Here is a 20,921-nt window from a genome sequence, read left to right on the forward strand (position 1 = left end):
TGTTTTCTAAAGGTCTCTGCTGGGTTTGCTGCTATAGCCCCAGCACCTGGATCAGTGCCTCGAACATAACACACGTTTGTTGAGTACTGAGTAAATGGACGAAGAGACCCCTTGCTTTGGCTTTGCTCCAATACTCATGCGTTAATTTTCCTCTACAGCAGAGTTTACAGGGGCTTAGAACTGGAGGGGATCATAGAGACCCCTTAGCAGCTAAGGTCTCTTAAATACAGTCTCTCTCAAACCCACACGATATAGAAACCTTCCCTGTGTAACTCTAGCTCAGACGCCCAACTTGTGCTGAGCGTTCTCTCTTCCAAAGGACAGGCCTTGCCATCTCTCTGAGCTGCTCTATGAGGAAGCTCCTCGTTGCACTGATCCAAAAACTCTCTCTCCTTCAAACCCACCTATTGGGCTTGGTTCCACCTTATGGAACCACATAGAGTAAATGCAATACTTTTTCAACATCGCAGTTCTTGAAATGTTAGGAGGCAGCCCCATACCACTTCCCTTTAGGTATTCTCTGAGCTCAACGGTCTCAGGTCCTTTGGGCTCCTTGGGTTGTGGGAATCCTAGTCCCTGTGCCCTCTTGGACGCCATCCAACACATGCTCCAATTTGCCAGGGGCTCTGAGAGAATATCATTCCCACCATGCAGTGCAGGATTCCAGGGATGGCCAGGCCATGCAGAGGGCAGATTGTGCAGGTGATCTGCACTGGGCTAGACCCAAACCACAGCCACCCTGCTCCGGGGACTCCCCCCTGAGCATGCAGAGATGTGCAAGCTTTGTCTGTATCTGCTGCTTCTTTGTCTATACTTTAAGGACGATTGATCTTTTGGAGCTTGAGGATGGGCCTTACACCCACCTCTACTGCATTTCACCCTGTTCCCTTGAGCGTCTTCCAGCCTAGCAAATCCTTCAGAATCTTGATTGTGTCGGCCCCTGGCTTAGTGAGACCACAAGCTTTAAGCTGTCCACGAGCTTGGTAAGCAGGTCTTCCTTTCTTTCCTCCAAGTCATGAATAAGTTCTGCCGTAGTTGGCCAATGAGAGAGGCCCTCTTAAGGCTGACAGCCTTAGGTAAGTCTTGCTGAAATGTTGTTTACAGTCATTTTTTCTAGGTTGGTTCACACTATTGGGCTTTGTTGTGTCAGGCATACCATGTTTCCTGAGCAGGGGGCTCAACCTTATTATCGATCACACCTTTTCTTTTACTCGTCATTTTTAAGAAATATCACTAAAAAAGAAAGAAATCTGATCTTGCAGGCTCTTAAGGCACATGCAAATTCTCAACTCTGCCCCTGAGCTGCCTTCCTCTTTTTCTCTGTGGGGCCAGCTCAAGCCCACCACCTCCAGGAAGGCTTCCATGATCATAGCACCTAATGGAAACATCTCTTATTATGTGTGTCTTATTCAGTCTTGTATCATATTCAATCTTAAATAAGGTCTCTCTCCAAAGGTCAGAAATGTATATAGCACATGGGGCCTCTGCTACCCTTTCCTGTACCCCACCTGACAGGCCCCAGTGCTCAGGGCCCCCTCAGCCCTCTGTCTCCTTCTCTCACCCCCTTTCTTCCCTCCCTCCCCTATAGACATCTTCCTCCTTCTAAGAACAAGGGACCCAGAAGGGCTGATCTGCTCTGACCCCTACTGCCACTGCTGTCCTCTGCCTCCTGCCTTTCTTTCCTAGGCAGGCTCTCAGGATGGTCTGGGATACTCGGCAAGACAGCAAGCAGGCCTAACCTCTTCTCCCCACAGGTTGTCCTGGGTCAGTCCGGCATCACTAGTACATTGGCCCTGTGCTGCCTCCAGCCCTCCTCCAACTCCTCATGCTCTCCTCTGGCTTCTGACAAGCTGCAGTCCTAGAGTCAGAATTCAGTCTACAAACACAGCAACCAAGCCCTCTGGGAGCAAGGGGAGGGTCTGGATGGGAGGATGGGGGTGGGAGCCTACACATCCGGGAGGCCTGCCTGCAGCAGAGGGGTGAGAGGCGCACACACACACACACACACACACACACACCTGGAAATGCTCCCCACTTCCAAGTAAACAGAGAATAGAAAAGAATGGTTTCAATGAGCTAACGTTTCAACAGGATTCCAAAGAATAGGGAACTCTCCTCTTGTGGCAAATATTCCAAACTGACTTTCCATATTTGCTGCATTTTGTGGCGAGACGCTGTGAGCTTCTGAGCTTTGTCTCTGGAAGCCACACGGAGTGGTGCTGCTTAAGGTACCACTGCTCTCCCCCAAACCCCAGCGGGGAAGGGCTCAGAGCTGCCCGCACAGGCACCCAGCAGGCCCCTCGCCTGCCTTCTCCGAGGGGACTTTCTCCTCTGAGATTTAAGTTTTACACAAATATGCTGAGGGACTTTTATCGAGCCGTGTGAATAAAAAAGAGAGAAGAAGTAAAAATCTCCTTCAGGTGAGACCAGTTCTACAAAAAATAAAAGGGGAGGAAGCAGAGGGGAGAGAACACGGAGAGGGAACACAGGGGGAAGAGTAAGACCCCCTTCGCACCGAGAAGAAATTCCCTGGACTTCGCAGACATGAAAAATAATCAAGAACATGAGACCCTTTGCTATTTCCAAAGAGATGCTCGGTTTAGCTCAACGACTGGTGTTGGAGGTGAATGAGTAAGTCCTTTGCCTCAGGAGGGTTTGAGGATACTGGGCTGCCTTCCTGGGTATCTGCCAGGACGTGGTCACCAGGAAGAGAGACCTACAAATTAGAGGTGGTGAGGTCACTGCAAATCCCAGTTCTGCTCAGAAATTAAGCTGTCGAGGGCAGGGACTCTCAAGTGGAGCAATGTGTCAGTCCCCAGGGGACACCTCGCGTGTCTGCAGACAGTGTGGGGGAGGGGTGCTACTGCATCTAGAGGGCGGAGGCCAGGGATGCTGCTTCAGGTTCTACAGTGCACAGGACAGCCCTACCCCCCCACAACAAGGAATTATCTGGCCCCAAGGTTGAGCAAGCTTTGTCTGGGCATCAAAGAGAGGTTGACTGGGGTCTGTGGGGCTGTCCAGGAGGCCTCTGAGGCAGAGGGAAGGATCAAGACTGGTAAAAAAGACAAGGTGGGTACCAGGGACCAGAACTGATAACTAAGGCAGGAAAGGACAGGACGGGGAGGAAATGGCCATCAGGACACAGCCACACACGGACCCCATTTCACAAGCAAGAAACAAACTCAGAGAGGCCCGGTGACTTTCCCAAGGTCATGTAGACTGGAGCCTGACCCCCGATTTCAAGGTCAACGGCAATGCTCATGCAATGACAGCGATTCAACCTTCCCTCGGCAGTGCCTGGACTCAAATGTCCCCATGGCCATTACCAGCAGAAAAGGGCCGTACGCACTCAGGATTTTACAAGAAGTCTATTCCCAAACCTAACACAGATCCCCTTCCCGGCAGAAACATGTGTCACCAGCCAGGGCAGTAAAATTTGGTGTCATCATCCGTTTCTAAACCAAGTGGGGGACTAACACGAAGCATTTCTCTTAGAAAACGCAGTATCTGGAACAACCAGGGCAACACATACCACAACCGTATTACTCAAGACACGTGTCCGTTTGTGACATTTGGGGCTCCCAAGGATGGCATCGCGGCCTTCCTTTTCTGACTCAAAATTCTTTCTCAGTCTTACGCCTTTCGGTGCCTGGCTCCAACCAGTCTGACCCACTTCTGAAAGGAGCGTCTTTCAGCCTCTGCCTTGGGGCGCTGGACTGTTCGCTGGGGTTCCTATTTGTGAATGTGGACTCAGGCATGTGCCTACCGTCCAGAGATGAATGGGGCTCGAAATCCCCATGAGAGGTGTCAGCGCCTTGAAGGGGTGCTTTAAAAAGCCACAGAGAGCACTGAGGTCCACAGATACACATTGGGAACTGCTGTCACCACTGCAGTCCAACTTCCAGCAACTGCCACCCTGAGGGGAAAGCTCTCCCCTGGCTTAGCCTGTCCCCACTCTCCCACTGGCCTGCCCTCCAAGGGGGGGACGTGGGGGGGGGGGGCGCGCCTGGAAGGACAGTCCTCTGGCTTTGGCGATGGAGAACGGGGAGGGGAGGGAGGTGGCCGAGAGACTTAGATGAGCTGGGACTGGAGGAGGTGAGCGAGAGAGGTGGGCAGAGGAGAAAGGTGGGAATTTTAAACGTCTTGCTCTAAATATTCCCCTTCTGGGTGTTCAAGAAAGGCAAATAAAGATCTTGAGTGACTCAGATGTTTAGCAGCGCTACCCAGAGCCTGGGATAGAGGCGTATGGGACAGGGACTTCACTCAAATCTCCGTAGGGAGTAGCGGGCAGCCACGGCTGTCAGGTGGCTGTTTCCTGCCTGGGGTGCCTCCCAGTGAGCGGGCCCCTCCACGCACTGTGTCCCCTCTCACTTTCCCATCCTACCTGTGGCCTGGGAGCCCCAGGGGGCCTGAGGGGCTTTCTGCCATGGCTGACAGCAGTATGCTAGGTGCCTCGCCCTCAACTCACCACATTTTTTTTTATCAGATGCCCTACCCCCAATAGGAAGATTTTTTTCAATGTTTAAAATATAGTCGATTTTTACTATATTTACTTTTTTTTTTTCACTACGTTGGCCATATAGAAAGAACATAGATCCCCAAAACTATGATGTGCTCCCTGGAAGGAGGCAAGGAATGAAGGAGGAGGGATTATTCATGTGGCCCAGAGACACCGCTCCTCCTCTTCTGCTGAAGGATTGGATATTTCCATTTTCCTGAGCCCGCCACCGGCTCCCTCACACCCTCTTGTGACCAGTGACATGGGTGTGGTTAGTGGCAACTAAAGGCCTCCAGCTTTGGGGTCTGTATACGGATGGAGCCGCTGTCCTGGCCTCCTGGACGCTGTGTTTCTCAACCAAACTGGCCTCACTGAGGGGATCTGCCAGGCGCACAGTCCTCATGCATTCTTCTAGCTCCACAGAGGAAGGGGAGAAGGGAGTGTCCTTCCATGGAGGGACTGGCTTTCAGATCGACCAGCCCTATTTCTGGAAAGGACACCTGGCAGAATCAGTCCTGTCTGTGGACAGCAGAACAGGCTAGGAACCCCGCAGACGGGCCCTCCACCTGTGGTTCTAAGACAGCCGTGGGCAAACTACGGCCCTCGGGCCGGATCCGGCCCGTTTGAAATGAATAAAACTAAAAAAAAAACCAAAAACCGTACCCTTTTATGTAATGATGTTTACTTTGAATTTATATTAGTTCACACAAACACTCCATCCATGCTTTTGTTCCGGCCCTCCGGTCCAGTTTAAGAACCCATTGTGGCCCTCGAGTCAAAAAGTTTGCCCACCCCTGTAGAGGGAGCAGGTGGGAGTACATGCAGCACCACCCCTACTGGTAAGTTTCCCAGGCACCTGGTTCATTTGGTCATTGAATCAAACAGTGACAGAGATGGGAAGACCTGTCTTAACTCTGTAGTAAATTCGTGCTGCTGCTTTCTGTGATAGAATAACAGCCCCCAAAGATGTTTACATACACTCTTGAGAACCTGTGATTATGTTACTTTAAGTGGCAACAGGAACTTTGCAGATGTGATTAAGTCAAGAACCTTAAAATGGGGAGATTAACCCGGATTATGCAGACGGACCCAATTAATCACAAGAGTCTTTTTTTAGTGAAAGGAGGAGTCAGGAATCAGAAAAGGATATGCGCCTACAGAAGAAGTGTCAGCGCAATGCAGCATAAGAGAGACTCGACTGGCCAGCTGGCTTTGAAAATGGAAAGGGACCACAAGCCAAGGGACACAGAAGCTTCTAGAAGCTGGAAAAGGCAAGGAAACGGATTCTTATCCAGAGTCTCCAGAAGGAACGCTCTTCATTTTAGCCCCGTGAGATCCATTTCAGACACCTGACCTCCAAAACTGTAAGATAATAAATCTGTGTTGTTTTCAGCCACCACATTTGTTACACTTTGTTACAGCAGCCACAGGAAGCTAATACACATTCCCCGGAAATTCCTGTGCTTCCCATGGACAGGAACAAGACCTCACTCCTTCCTTTGTGGCCCAAATGACAATGCCCTGCCCATGCAGTGCTTCATAAATATTTGTGAGGTGAATCTGAATCTACTTGACCTTTCTCTATGAAAGATCTTGTTCAAGTCATTTACTCGCCTCTATACACGTAATCACTCGGGACTTAAAACTGAGTGTCCTCTTGTTTTTTATATTAATGTCCCTGCCTTGGACTAGAAGCTTCTTGAAGGGAAAGACCCGAGCTGTCCACCTGGCACGTGTTCTAACACAGGGCCATGCACTGTGAGCCCCAGGTCCCCTCCAGGGGCTACTCGGTGACATGAAGCCAGAAGCGGGACAGCTTTAGGAGGAAGCGGGGAGGGAGAAAAGAGGCAGAGGGCACTGCCGTTCTTCTGAGGAAAGGTTATGGAACTAATAAAAGCTGGGAAGGACCTTCCCTGACCCCAGGCGGAAGAGCCCAGGGCCCAGCCTTCCCACTGCCACGCTGTGAAGCTGTATCAGTGGGTCTCCTCTCCCTGGAGTACGTACATCCTAACTCGGTTCTCTGTTCATTGTTAAAGGGTTTTCAGAGATTGTCATTCCCCCTCCAAACACCCGGGTCTCCTCTGCCGTCGGTGCCCCCAGACTGGATTGCTGAGACAATCGACGGCGAGAAAGCTTGGCCGGGGAGAGTCCAACTAAAATCGTAGTGGTTCACACCAACGCTGTGCCACGCCGAGAGCTTGGAATGAGCCCCCCTCCTTGGAAAGACCCTCGGGTGCCTTTGAGGCCAGTTCCTGATAGAGAGCAGTGCCCATGTCCTGGCCGTGAGATGATGTGGGGTTATGCGCAGGGGTAGAGGAAAATGGAAGAGTTTAGGATAAATCCCAGGTTCCAGATTGGGGTGATGGGAAAGATGGTTAGCTCCATTAAGTACAAATGGAAGGCAGTGAGAATGGACTGTCTCGGGATCAGCAGGCCCTCTAATATGACCATGCTGCGTGTGAGGAGCCTGCAGCAGGCCCATTGGGAAACTTTGAGATGTGGTTATGGCTAGAACAGAGGTCTTTCCCAGAGTGATTGATGATGGGAAAGCAGATTTATAGATTAAATTTTCCAGGGTGAGAAGAAACAAGGACAGAGTCTGATCAACAGCATTTAAGAAAACAGACAGTAAAAAAGAAGGACCTCTTACCATTTGCAACGGCATGGATGGAACTGGAGAGCATTATGCTAAGTGAAATAAGCCAGTCAATGAAGGAAAAATACCACATGATCTCACTCATTCATGGATAATAGAGACCATTATAAACTTTTGAACAATAATAGATACAGAGGCAGAGCTGCCTCAAACAGATTGTCAAACTGCAGCGGGAAGGCCGGGGAGGGTTGGGGGGCAGGAGGGAGGCGGGTAAGAGATCAACCGAAGGACTTGTATGCATGCATATAAGCCTAACCAATGGACATAAGACACTGGGGGGTAAGGGAGGCCAGGAGACCGTCAAGGACGGGGGGGGGGGGGGGAAGGACACATATGTAATACCCTTTGTAATACTTTAAGCAATAAAAAAATAAATAAATAAATAAATAAATAAATAAGAAAACAGACAGAGCTCTAACCAGTTTGGCTCAGTGGATAGAGCGTCAGCCTGCGGACTGAAAGGTGTCCCAGGTTCGATTCCAGCCAAGGGCATGTACCTTGGTTTCGGGCACATTCCCAGTAGGGAGTATGCAAGAAGCAGCTGATCGATGTTTCTCTCTCATCGATGTTTCTAACTCCCTATTCCTCTCCCTTCCTCTCTGTAAAAAAATCAATAAAATATATTTTTAAAAAAGAAAACAGACAGAGACAGAAAAATCTAACAAAGAAACTGAGAGAAAAAGTGGTTAAGAGGGTCAGGAGAAGTAGGAGATGTGGTTTTTTTTTGTTTGTTTGTTTGTTTTAGAAGCTAAAGACCTTGAAAAAGGTTTTTTAAAAGGGGAGGATGAATGGTGTCAAATAGTCCAGCAAGGTCAAGGGTGATAAGACTAGTGGTCTCAGCGGGAGCAGCTTCTATAGGAAGTGTGTGTGTGTGTGTGTGTGTGAGAGAGAGAGAGAGAGAGAGAGAGAGAGAGAGAGAGAGAGAGAGAGAGAGAGAGAGAGAGAGAATGTTGGTTGGGAAGGGAGGCAGAAACAAAATCAGAGGACTGGGCAATAAATGGGAACTGAGGCCATGGAGCCAGCATGTCTCTCTTTAAGAAGCAAAAAAGTGAGGGAAGGAAAGAAAAGGGCACAAGCTTATAAGGTGTCAGGCTCAAAAGGGAATCTGTGGTCTTTTTTTATTTTATAATGAAAGAAACTTGGGTGTGAGATGCAGCCAGTGGATGAGGGAGAAATGAAGAGGCCAATGAGCAAAGAACCAGAGCACTGGGCTGGAAGTGCAGAGCAGAATTAGACATGCACGTGGCCAAATTGGTGATGACCAGAACGTGACATCTGGGCCACCCCCACATGCAAGCGTCTTCATGGCCCTAATGTGGCTCTGCTCCGACCACAGCCTCACCTCATGGAGTTTGTCAGCCTTCTGGGTCTGCTTCTTCCGACTTCTCTGAGCAGCAACGCGGTTTTTCTCTCTCCTTCGGACCTTCCTGTCATCATCCTCAGGGCTCTGGGGGAAGACGTGTGGTCAGGAGTGACGTGGAGGCCCCTCACCTCCCCATCTGCCCTCTCTCCTCACTCCGCATGGCTCACTGCCTTCGCCACCTCACCTGCAGCCACAGCAGTGCTTGTTGCTACATCAATAGGGCAGCAGTAGCCCCTTGTGAGGGAACACTCCCCAGGTGCTATGGCTGCGCGTAGCTGCTAATCCCCACGACCACCCTGAGAAATGTGTGGTGTGACCGCCATTTAAAGGATGAGGAATTGGAAACTCAGAGAGGTTAAGGAACTTGCTCCAGGTACCACAGCTAGTGAGTGGGTGAATGGGAAGTGGAACTCAGGTCTGTTGGACTCCACCAACGTTCACCAACCTCTACCCCGCAGGGCGAGTGCCGGGAAGAGCTGTGGTGTTGGTGGTGCTCATCTGAGAATGGAAAAAGCAGCAGGCATCCACAGTCTGGAACTTGCCATGTGCCAGGCCTTACACCACCACACACAAATAGGGGCTTTTGATACTCCGGGCAGATCACGGTTACTCTTACAACTCACTGTGCCCACATACCTCTAGCAGCACGCCAAATGGTCTTAAACACCACTGACACCAGGCTCACGTGAACCATGCTCGACTGGCATTTGGTTTCACAGGTCAGAGCAAATCAGAAAGCAAATTGATGATGTGTCTCGGAAGCCCTTAGCTGTATCTGAGATTTAACCAAACCTCATCAAATCCTCCAAGAGGTAGCATGAAACAGGCAGGCAGAACAATGTACCGACCATGTAAAAACACTTCATTCAGTTCCAGAAAACAAGAAGAGAGCAGCATTTGCTTTCAGAACCCTATTAGAGGATGCCAAGGATGGGGAATGCTATCTTTAAAGAGTTCAAAAGTCGCCTGAACCGGTTTGGCTCAGTGGACAGAGCAGTGGTTCTCAACCTTCTGGCCCTTTAAATACAGGTCCTCATGTTGTGACCCAACCATAAAATTATTTTCGTTGCTACTTCATAACTGTAATGTTGCTCCTGTTATGAATCTTAATGTAAATATCTGATATGCAGGGTGGTCTTAGGCGACCCCTGTGAAAGGGTCGTTCGACCGCCAAAGGGGTCGCGACCCACAGGTTGAGAACCTCTGGGATAGAGTGTCGGCCTGCGGACTGAAGGGTCCCAGGTTCGATTCCGGTCAAGGGCATGTACCTTGGTTGCGGGCACATCCCCAATAGGGAGTGTGCAGGAGGCAGCTGATCGATGTTTCTCTCTCATCGATGTTTCTAACTCTGTCCCTCTCTCCTCCTCTCTGTAAAAAATCAATAAAATATATATATATTTTAAAAATTTCAAAAGTCAAGAGGTTAGTGGGATACATACCTAGGAAAGCAATTCAATCATCCATGTAATTGAAAGCAAACACTGATCACATACAGTAATGAATGTGATCAGTGATCATTTTATTTGGCCTTGTCTTCCAAATAGACACACATGCCATCTTCCCCAAGTAATGGGGATAAAGAACTTTTAGCATATGCAAGAATAAAGGAGAAGAATTAGAAAATATAACAAGTAGAAGAGGCCTGGGTTAGGGTTAGGGTTAAGGAAACAGATACAAGGTGTTAAAATGTAGTTCCTTTGAGGCAAAGAAGTCTTGGTACACAAAACCAGAACACCACGGGGGAGGGGGTGGGGTGTAGAGGATAGAACTTTCGCTTTAAAACTGCACAGCTTCTGGGGGTTTTTCCCCCTCCTATTGTCAATATGGTCTTGGGGACCCTATTCTCTGAATTTTTGGGTTTCTCACTTATTGTAAGTGTGATTCATTCGGTTCTTTCAATAATGTTAACAGAGTACCTGCCATGTGCCAGGCATGGTCCCAGGCCCTGGAGACACATGCCCAGAACTGCAGCTTGAGGCCGGCAGGGGATAAAACAAGATTTTATCTTACAGCTCCCAGCACACAGTATGCCGGCAACAACCTCTGCTGAGGTTGCTGCTACTTTGTATCGAGTCAGCGAGGCCCCTATTGTGCTTGTCACCCAATCACACCTCTTTGTTCTCCAGAATCCGAAAGTCATAGGGCGAAATGAAGCTGGCTGCAGCCTGCCCTCCGGAGCCCCATCCTAAGCTGGATTATCAGCTACCCTGCGGTCACACCTGACAACCCAGAAGACACATTTATCAAGAGAGAAAGAGGGGAGCAGAGAGTGGAGAAATCCCTATATCAGTAACCATATCTCAAGGCGTCCTCACAAAAAACCATTAGAAGTTGAAATTATTATACGTACTCATATTACAGGTGGGGAAAACCGCAGACCCAAGAAGTTAATAAAACTGCCGATGGCTGTTCAGCCTGTGTGGCAAAGCCAGGATCAAACTCAGACCTGTGCGACTCTCCAGCATCATCCAATGACACTATTTGCCAACACCCAGGTGAGAAGGGGGAGGGGGGTGGGGGAGGGGGTGGGGGCGCATAACGATGGGAAAAGACTCAGTCCTACAGCAGCTGATGGAAAGCCTCGCACTGCCGTCCCCGCAGGCAGCCTGGTCTCAGGTTCCCGAGGACGCAGCTGTCAATGTCGCCGGGGCAGCGCGGAGGGGGTTCCTCCAGCGCCGGGGGTGGAGCCGCCCGCCCTCTGCAGGCCCCCCGCCCCGCGCCCCGGGACTGACCGGTCCGAGTTCCCCATTCTGGCGGCAGCCTGGCAGGGTAGGTGCTGGGAGCGCCTGGGCACGAGCTGCCCCTTCGGGCTGAACTCCCCCCTCCGCGTCCTGGCCCCACTCGGAGCTCCCGAAAGGGCCACGCGCGGCGGCCGAGTCGCACGGACCCCACGTGCGGGGGAATGTGGACCGTGCGCCTCCCGGGCAGGCGTCGGCGCCCTCGGGTCACCGCGCTGGACGCCGCGGGTCCTCGCGCGCGCCCCTGGACAACCCCGCACCCCACGCCCCCACCCAGTGCTCAGCCCCCCGGAGCCCCCGCACCTCCCCGCGCCCGGCGCCCGCTTCCCCACCGTCCTCCCCAGCCCCCGGCTCACTACCTGCGGCTGCGACTGGTTCCCCGGCGCCGCGACGCTCCTCGGCGGGACGCTGCCGGCGGCCGGGAGCCCCTGCGACATGCCGGGCGCTCGTCGGCCCCGCCGCCCAGCCGCGCAGCCTTGCGGGAGGAGCGGCCGCGCGGCCCGCCGCGCCCTGCACGCGGGGCGCTGCCTACCCGCGCTCTCCCGCCCCCCGCATCCCCGCCCGCACCTGCCGGCCCCGCCCAGCCCCGCCCCGCCCCTCAGGCTTCCCGCTCGCCCCGCTCTAGCAGCTTCTGCGCGCCGCCCGGGCTTCCCCACCCCCGTCCCGGCCGCGGTCCTTCCCGTCCCCGAGTCTGCCCGCCCCCTCCGGCTCCCATCCCGCCTCGTTTCCTCCTCTGGGGCCGCACCTCGGGGTCCCAAATCCCACCCCCGCCGCCCCTCCCCCGCGCTTCATGGAAGTCACGTGGCGGCCCGAAACCCCGAGGGAAGGCGAAGCCCACCCACAGGAGACGGCGCGGGGCGGGCGAGGCGCAGCCTGTGTGGGGTCCCTCGCTGCTCTCAGGGAATCGGGGTGAGAAACACACGTGGGTGGTTTGGGGTTGGTGGGTGGTTTTCTCCCGGTCCCATCGCGGCATCTTCCTGCGCATCGGCCCCGCCTCCCCCGGCGCCAGGGTCCCGGTCTTGGGGGACTTTCTCCGTGGCGATCGGTCACCCGGGCGCGCGCCGCTCTCACTCCTTCCGCCGCCCTGGGCTCCCCGCGCCCGGGGGGCTCCGGCTCTCCCGAGCCCACCGCGCGCCCCGAGAGCCAGGGGCGCCCCAGGGCCTTTCTGCGGAGCCCTCACTCCTCTGGTCCGCCGGGCTGCGGAGAGGCCCGGAGGATGACGTCCCCCTCGGTGCGGGGTGAGGAGGAGGCTGCCCTGAGAGCGAAGCGGTCCCGGTGGACGTCACCGTGGACAGGTTTGGGGACCTGGACCTCAGGCCGTTTTTCTTTTTCAGGATGAAAGTGGCAGCCGCTCTGCCTGGGGGTTAAGATGGGTGACTTCACGCCAAGCTGGGGACGGGGTAGAGACGCCGCAGGTCCCCCTCCACCTGCCTGCCCGTGGAGAGTTGCAAAGTCAGGCCGTGTTGTACAAGGTCCCAGAAAGAAAAGAAAGAAAAAAAAAGCGAGCGGTTAGGGTTTGTGGTCTGCAGACTGTGAGCCCCGGGCGAGAACGATAACCCGGAACCTGTGTGGGCGGGTGGCGACCGGGACCAGGGGTCAGACGTGGCGTCCCAGGGCGGTCGCTAAAGTGTTCAGGCTCCTGGGCTGCAGCGGGCGTGGAGGCGGGCACTTCCGACTCCCAATCCAGTGCACGTGGCTCTCCGCCCGGATTCCAGCTCCTGGCAGATGCTGGGGGGTGCAGCTTGCGCGACCTTGGCGACCTGGCTGCGGCTCGGCGGGAGGGCAAAGGGAGAATCCTGTCTGTGTGCGCAGGGGCTCTGACCAAGGCGCGGAGGGTGGAGGTGCAGGGCTGGGGACGGCGGGAGGTGGACGCAGGCCTTCACAGTGACACTGCGGACCCCACGCCGTCTATTCTGCACAGCGGAGCCATCTCTACACCAGGGTATCCGCTAGAGACTTACCTTCTTCATCTCCCTTGGATCCTTGTCTTCTCTGGGCATCACTCGTGGTCGCCCGGAGCCTTTGCTCTGCGTCCCACACGGGCACACACAGTGTGCGCAGGACTCATGGCAGTAGGTCAACTGACAGCCCTCATTCTTGCAAACGGAAAAGGACTCTAACAAGCCGTCAATGTTCAGAAGTGTTTTCCTTCCCCAGTGTTTAGGTTTATGAGGGAAAAGGGTAAAAACTGGATATTAGGTGCAGTCCCACGCTTCATTCCGGTAGTCGCCACTCTTCTGTTCTCACTGAGCCTCTTCACGTTCCTAGTCCGTTGGGGGCTATAGCTTCCACGGAGCCTGGGACCGTGCCCAGCACACAAGGACTCCTCATGTGACATAGGCCCACTGTCCTAATCATTCAAAGGTCCCTTCAACTCTCTTTCAAGGAGGAGGCTTGTTAGCATTTAAGGAACAGATCAGTTTGACCTACACCTCATACATCAGAATGAATGGATGAAATAATTAGATGTAGAAAATAAAATCAGGAAGGTAAAAAAGAATCCAATCCTACATCAAAGCCCTGGGAAAGTCCCATGGAGAGAATTTTCTGAGACAAGCTGTGACAGGAGAAATCACATTGGAAAGATTTGAGCCACAAAAAGAATGTTAAATTGCTCTAGATGGCAGTTGTGACCAAAGATGTAAAAACAAACAGATGGGGGAAATGTTCCTGGTAAATCTGATAAAGGGTTAAAAACTCTAGTATATGCACAGTCCATGAAAAGGAACAAAAAAAGTACTGAGATAACCTCCCAAAAGTAAACTGCACAAGTGGCATGAACTGGCATTTCCCAACAGAAGAAATAAGGAAAGTAGATATAAAAATGTATTCAAAGGAGAAACCTTTAAAAATATTAAATTAACAAAAATCAAGGTTGTATCAAATGCCAGTGACAGTGGTGAAATTAGAACTGTCATATTTCACTGGCATCATTATAAATTGGTACAAACCAACTGGAAAACAATTTTGTTGTATTTTTAAGAACCAGGCAAAAGTCATCGCTTCTTACTTTGTTTTCCCTAGAAAACTTCCAGAAAACCAAGCAAGGAAGAACATCGGAAATACTAAAGAGAAAAATACTATATGCACTAAAAATTCATAACATTTGAAGAATGAACATTTGTAAGCAGCAAAAATGTCCAATTAAAGGTGAATGGTTCAATAACATGTAATAGTTATGGAATGGAATGAAATATTATGCATCTTTAAAATTACAAGCATCAGACAAATTTGCCACATGGAAGATTTATTTGATATGAGGTACAGTGAGAATAAAACCAGGATACAGTAAGTACAAATAGAACATGTATGTAAAAATGAATGTACAACTCTACTGTACACTTAAAAATGATTAAGATGGTAAATTTTATGTTGTGTGTTTTATACCACAATGAGAAACCATATGTATATGAGAATAAAATTAGAAGATAATATATAAAAAATCCTAGCTTTTCTGTGGTGGTGGAGAAATTATAAATCATTACTTTTACTTGTCCTTTTTAACCTTTTGAAAAATATTTTATTGTGCTAACATCTAAAAATATTTTGTATTTACAAGCAATAATGTCTTCCTGGCACTAAGTTCATTGTCATACCAGAATGCCAACACCTCACTGACCAAGTGGGATGCTCTAATTACAGCCTCTTTTTTCACTTTCCTGTAACATTTTCTGATTCATTTTATTCTAAGTCAGAAGGGGGAAGAAAAATGAAAAGAGATAAACAAGAACAAACATTTCAAATGTGTGTTTTTTTTTAATTTGTATTTTTTCCTTAGAACTTGGAAGAGAAATTATATTACATGATTTGGCACTTTCCTATTACTACCACGATAACCCTGGATTACATCTTTGGGGACAGGAGGGGGTGCAGGAGGTCAGTGATCAAATCCTCTGGTGATTCACTTAACCAGAAGATGGTTCTTCGTAAACACCACTTGCTCAAATGCTAGAAAACCCTGTCACTCTGTCACCTTTGCTCTCCCCTTTTTAGGGAAACTGGCCTTCCCGTAAGTGCATTTTCACTGATCTTTCTCAGAAGGAGATCCTGTGGGCTTCCGGTGGGGCTAGAAAAAGGAAAGTTTAAGGCAAAGGCCCCAGCGTTGACCGGAAATCAGTCATGTGCCAGGCACTGTCGTAGGCACTGGGGCACAGCAGTGAACAGAACAAAGACCCGCTTCTCCTGGAGCTCACGTACTGGAGGAGGGAGACAGACAATCACAACGCATAGTATTTATTTATTCTTATATATTTTTATTGATTTCAGAGAGGAAGGGAGGCGGGGAGAGAGATAGAAACATCAATGATGAGACAGAATCATTGATCGGCTGCCTCCAGCACACCCCACACTGGGGATCAAGCCTGAAACCCAGTCATATGTCCTGATTGGGAATCCAACCATGACCTGCTGGTTCATAAGTTGACGCTTAACCACTGAACCACGCAGGCCGGGCACAACGCATAGTATTTACACAGTGATGTGCTCTATGGAGAAATATGAAGCAGGGGAGGGAAACAGGGAATAGTGAGGGATGGTCAAGCCAGGTTTCCTGAAGGAGGCAAGAGGGAGTCCTGAGAATATCTGGGAGGAGTAGTCCAGAATGCAAAACAGTAAACACAAGACCCCCTTGGGAGCGTGCCTGGCCACTCCAGAAAGCGTAGGAGGCTGGAGTGGAGTGAGGAAGGGCTGGATACCAAGAGATGATGTCAGGAAGGCAAAGAGCCAGGTTATGCAGGGCCATTGGGACTGTTGACTTTTACTCGAAATGACATTGGAAAACATTGCAGGCTTTTAAGCAGAAGTGTGACATGATCTGACTTAAGTGTTTATGGGATCTCTTTGGGCCCTGTGTTAAGAATAGAAAAGGGCAACGCTGAGAGCCCTGGAAGCTGGGTCAGATTTTCCAGGAAGTCAATGAGCAAAAGCTTTAAGGCCCCTCACGTATAGCCCCCTAACAATGCGGTCACGTCATGAAAGACTAGAATAAAATTTGCAAAAATGGGATATTTTAGCCACAAATGGTTAAGACCACGGTCTCTTTTTATCCCAACTTCTCCTTAGTCCCTTCATGTCTGGTAGTGCTGAAGTAGCTATGGGCATTTGGGGGACCTTGGGAAGGAAGATTAATCAGAGATATCTATAATAATAAAAGTGTAATATGTTAATTAGACCGACGTCCATAGCAATTATTGTACCCTTATATGTCTGTACTTGTCTGGTTGTGGCCTTAGGTTTAATTCCTAGTAGTGGAATTGCTATTCAAAAGGAATATACATATTTTCAAGGTATTTGACACATATTGCAAAATGGCCTTTCAATGAATAGTCCTGCTAGCAGAGTATGGAAATCCTACTAGCTAATTAGGGAACACAATTAGGATTACAATTTTAGGACTACAATTCGGGGTCAGAAGGATTGAACTTGTTTCTTGGGTCATTTGTTGGATTCCTGATAAAGATGGGGGGAGGGGAGAAAGAAAAGAGGAACAGATAAATATGAGGACCTGCCTAAAACAACATGTCAAGGGTTGTTTTTAGCAACTTCCCGTCTAGAAACATCTACTCCCTGAAGCTGTCTCCCTGGTGCCCAGGATTCCCCAAGGAATGGGCAACCCAAGAGCTCTGGGCTCTGCAGCTACTTCAAAACACAACACATTCCTCCATCCAAACTTGCCACTCGTCAGCCTTTCTCTCCCTCGGCTCTTACAGGAAAGATAAAGACTGTGAGTTAAACTGTTAACTCTCTATTAAAGGTATTTGCATTTTAAAAGGAAAAAGTATTAATGATGCATTTACACAAAAGACAAATTACACAAACTTATTCCAGATAAATTGAGTGATCATCACTCCCAATTCTAGTCATTAGTTTGGTGTGTGTCTATCCAGTTCTGATCTATATTAGTGGCCTAGCCTTCATCTACACATCTGTCTCCCCCTGCTAGATTAGAAACCCCATGAGGGCAAAATCAATGTCTTATTCATCACTTTGTCTCCATTCCCCAATCCAGTGTCTCATTGTAGGAATAACCAGCGCTAGAAATGAGGGCAGTGAAGTGCAGAGCCCTTAAGGAACTTGCTCAGGTTACCCAGAAAAATGGCAAAGTTAGCATTCAAACTCAGGCAGAGCATGCACTTACTAAAGGTTTAAAAGATAAATATATAATGAACATTCACGCTGGGACCAGTGACATTTGGATAGAAGAGTTGCACCCTAAGAAGGTCTAGTACATGCCATCAAAGCAGAAGTGAGTGCACTTTTTGACTTATAGAAGAATCCAGGTAGCATACTAAACACACACACACACACACACACACACACACACACACACACACACACACAAAAATTGGTAATTCATTTTTATTTTTTCCCCTTCAATTTTGTTTTCTCTGGAAAGACATCTAGTACAGTAACAGTGTTTTAACTAGTTGTGCAATGCTAGTATCTAGTGCAGCTCTAAATTGTGGTATTCCATGGGAATTTTAATAGCCTAGTATCCGAAGCAATGGCTCATTATTCTCTTGAAAACAAGAAATAAGACATTTGTCATTTGTGATTCACTTTAAAAAAACATTTCACTCATTTCCTATTGGACTTACCGCCACTTACAACTACTTTGTAATTTCCTTGGAGGATTCTCCAACTTCTTGTTGTGCCTGGCACAGGGCTGGGCTCACAACACTGGTCACACATCTGCTGAGTGAGTTAACTGCGAATGACTTACACTGGTGTGGCTATGGAGCTCCTTAGAACAGTGGTTCTCAACCTTCTGGCCCTTTAAATACAGTTCCTCACGTTGTGACCCAACCATAAAATTATTCTCGTTGCTACTTCATAACTGTAATGTTGCTACTGTTATGATTCATAATGTAAATATCTGATATGCAGGATGGTCTTAGGCGACCCCTGTGAAAGGGTCGTTTGACCGCCAAAGGGGTCGCGACCCACAGGTTGAGAACCACTGCCTTAGAAGGAGCATAGCAGCTTTGGTATCCCCCCAGGAACTCCTTTCGTATTCCTTCAAGAAATCTCTTCAACAGCCTGTGCTCTTGGCTTGTTTGGGGCAGAAAGAGTCTTAGATTTGAGTAAGAAGGTGACCTAAAATGTGCTCATCAGACCTGAGGTACACAAAATTAGATTAACCTTTATTCTCAGTTCCTTATACTCTGTCGTCATTGGTTCATAAATGGACTTCCTTTAACTACTTATTACTTATTCGCTCATTAGTAATGTAACAAACATCTCTAAACCCAACCCCTAACCCAAGAACCAGAACATGGACAAACCCTTTCATTTACTTGCATGCTCCTTCCTATTCCAGCCACCTCCTCCCCATCTTAAATGTTGTGTTTATCATTTTGTTGCCTTTTTTCCATTTTTTTTTTCCAATTACAGTTGACATTCAACATTATCTTAGTTTCAGGTGCTGTTGTTTTTTTTTATTGCACTTTTTTGTGTGTGTTTTTTGTTTGTTTGTTTGTTTTGTTTGTTTGTTGTTTTTTTCCTTTGGTTGATCTCTTACCCCCCTACCTCCTGCCCCCCAACCCTCCCCAGCCTTCCCACTGCAGTTTGACAATCTGTTTGAGGCAGCTCTGCCTCTGTATCTATTATTGTTCAAAAGTTTATAATGGTCTCTATTATCCATGAATGAGTGAGATCATGTGGTATTTTTCCTTGATTGACTGGCTTATTTCACTTAGCATAATGCTCTCCAGTTCCATCCATGACGTTGCAAATGGTAAGAGTTCCTTCCTTTTTAGAGCAGCATAGTATTCCATCGTGTAGATGTACCACAGTTTTCTAATCCATTCATCTACTGATGGGCACTTAGGCTGTTTCCAGATCTTTTTTATTGTAGATATTTATAGATTCACATTGCAATGAGAGCCTCTCTGCCCTTTACCCAGTTTTCCCCAGAGGTCAATATCTTGCAAAACTTATAATTCAGTATCACAACTAGATACTGACATTGATACAGTCGAAATACAGAACATTCCCATCACCACAAGGATCACTCTGTTGCCAGTACCTTTTGTAGTCACAACCATGTTCTCCTGTGCTTGGCCCGCCCACTCCTTAATCCCTGACACTACTGTTCTGTTCTCCATTTCTATTCTTCTGTCATTTCAAGAATGTCATATCAATGTAGTCAGTCATGCAGTACATAATCTTCTGAGATTGGCTTTTTTTCTTTCAATCAGCATAATTCTCTGGAAGTTCATCCAGGTTGTTGCTGTATCGATAGCTCATTTTTGTTGTTGCTGCCCAGTAGTATTCCATGGTGTGGAGGTACCACCGTTGGTTTAACCGTTTACCCACTGAAGGGCATCCGGGTTGTTTCCAGTTCTTGGCTATTATGAATAAAACTGCTATAAACATTCGTGTGAACTCAAGTCTTCATTTCTCTGGGGAAATTCCCAAAAGTGCAGTTGCTGGGTCATATAGCAGTTGAATGTTTAGTTTTTTTAAAAAAATTACCAAAGTGTTTTCCAGAGTGGCTGAGCCATTTTAAATTCTCAGTGTGTGAGTGATACCGTGTCGTGGCATGCTCTTCAGCATTTGGTTTTGTCCCTATATTTCATTGGAGCCATTCTGATAGGTGTGTAATGATATCTCATTGTGGTTTTAATTTGGGTTCCCCTAATGGCTAATGATGTCGAACATCTTTTCATGTGTTTGTCACCTGCATATGCTCTTCAGTGAAATGTCTTTATGTCTTGTTGATTTTATAATTTTTTGCTATCCTGTTGCTGAGTGTTGTATAGCTACACATGCAAAAAGACTGTCAAACTACAGCGGGAAGGCCGGGGAGGGTTGAGGGAAGGGGGTGGGTAAGAGATCAACCGAAGGACTTGTATGCATGCATATAAGCATAACCAATGGTCACAAGACACTGGGGGGTATGGGAGGCTAGAGGAAGGTCAAGGGGAGAAAAAAAAAAGGAGACATATATAATACTCTTTGTAATACTTTAAGCAATAAAACAATTTTTAAAAAAAGAAATCTTGCTGGGATTTTGACAGGCGTTGCATTAAACCTATATATGACTTTGGGGAGAACTGACATCTTTGCTAGGTTGAGTCTTCCAATCCATGAGCACAGTGTGTCTCTCCATTAGTTTAGATTTTTATTTCTCTCATGCACATTTTGTAGCTTTTAGCATACAAGTCTGTACATGTTTTGCTAGACTAACACCAATATCTCTTTTCGTTTTTAGTGATTATAAAAAGTATATTTTTATATATTTTTTTATTGTTTAAAGTCTTACATATGTCTCCTTCCCCTCCCCCCCTCCAATGACCCCGCCCCGCCACTCCCACCCCAGAGGGCAAGCCAGTATGTGTCCATTGGTTATGCTCATATGCATGCATATAAGTCCTTTGGTTGATCTCTACCCCCGCTCCCTTCCCCTACTCCTCATCTCTGGATCTATTTTTGTTCATCCGTTTATGTTGATCATTATATCCCACATATGAGTGAGATCATGTGATATTTATCTTTCTCCAATTGGCTTATTTTGCTTAGCATAATGTCGGTGTCCATGTGTTCATTTGATTTTTGTAGGCTTATTATTTGCTGAACTCACATATTAGTTTTAGGAATTTTTGGTAGATTCTTTGGGATTTCCTATATGGACAATCATGTCATCTGCAAATAAGAACAGTTTCA

The 20,921-nt window shown here is 48.4% G+C and overlaps 1 protein-coding gene across 2 annotated transcripts in view; it reads right to left on the reverse strand.

Annotated features, from left to right (window-relative positions):
• BATF3 (basic leucine zipper ATF-like transcription factor 3) overlaps positions 1–11,809 on the reverse strand; it is a 29,304-nt gene extending 17,495 nt beyond the window's left edge. For both annotated transcript variants that reach the window (XM_059675433.1, XM_059675434.1), the window contains exons 1-2: positions 11,615–11,809; positions 8,497–8,601 (exon numbers count right to left, since the gene is read on the reverse strand). In XM_059675433.1, the coding sequence (XP_059531416.1) occupies positions 8,497–8,601; positions 11,615–11,692 (183 nt within the window). In that variant the 5' untranslated portion in view covers positions 11,693–11,809. The remainder of the gene's footprint in view (positions 1–8,496; positions 8,602–11,614) is intronic.
• Between the last annotated feature and the right edge of the window lie 9,112 nt (positions 11,810–20,921).

This window comes from Myotis daubentonii, chromosome 18 (genome assembly GCF_963259705.1).
Source record: "Myotis daubentonii chromosome 18, mMyoDau2.1, whole genome shotgun sequence".
Classification (NCBI taxonomy): domain Eukaryota; kingdom Metazoa; phylum Chordata; class Mammalia; order Chiroptera; family Vespertilionidae; genus Myotis; species Myotis daubentonii.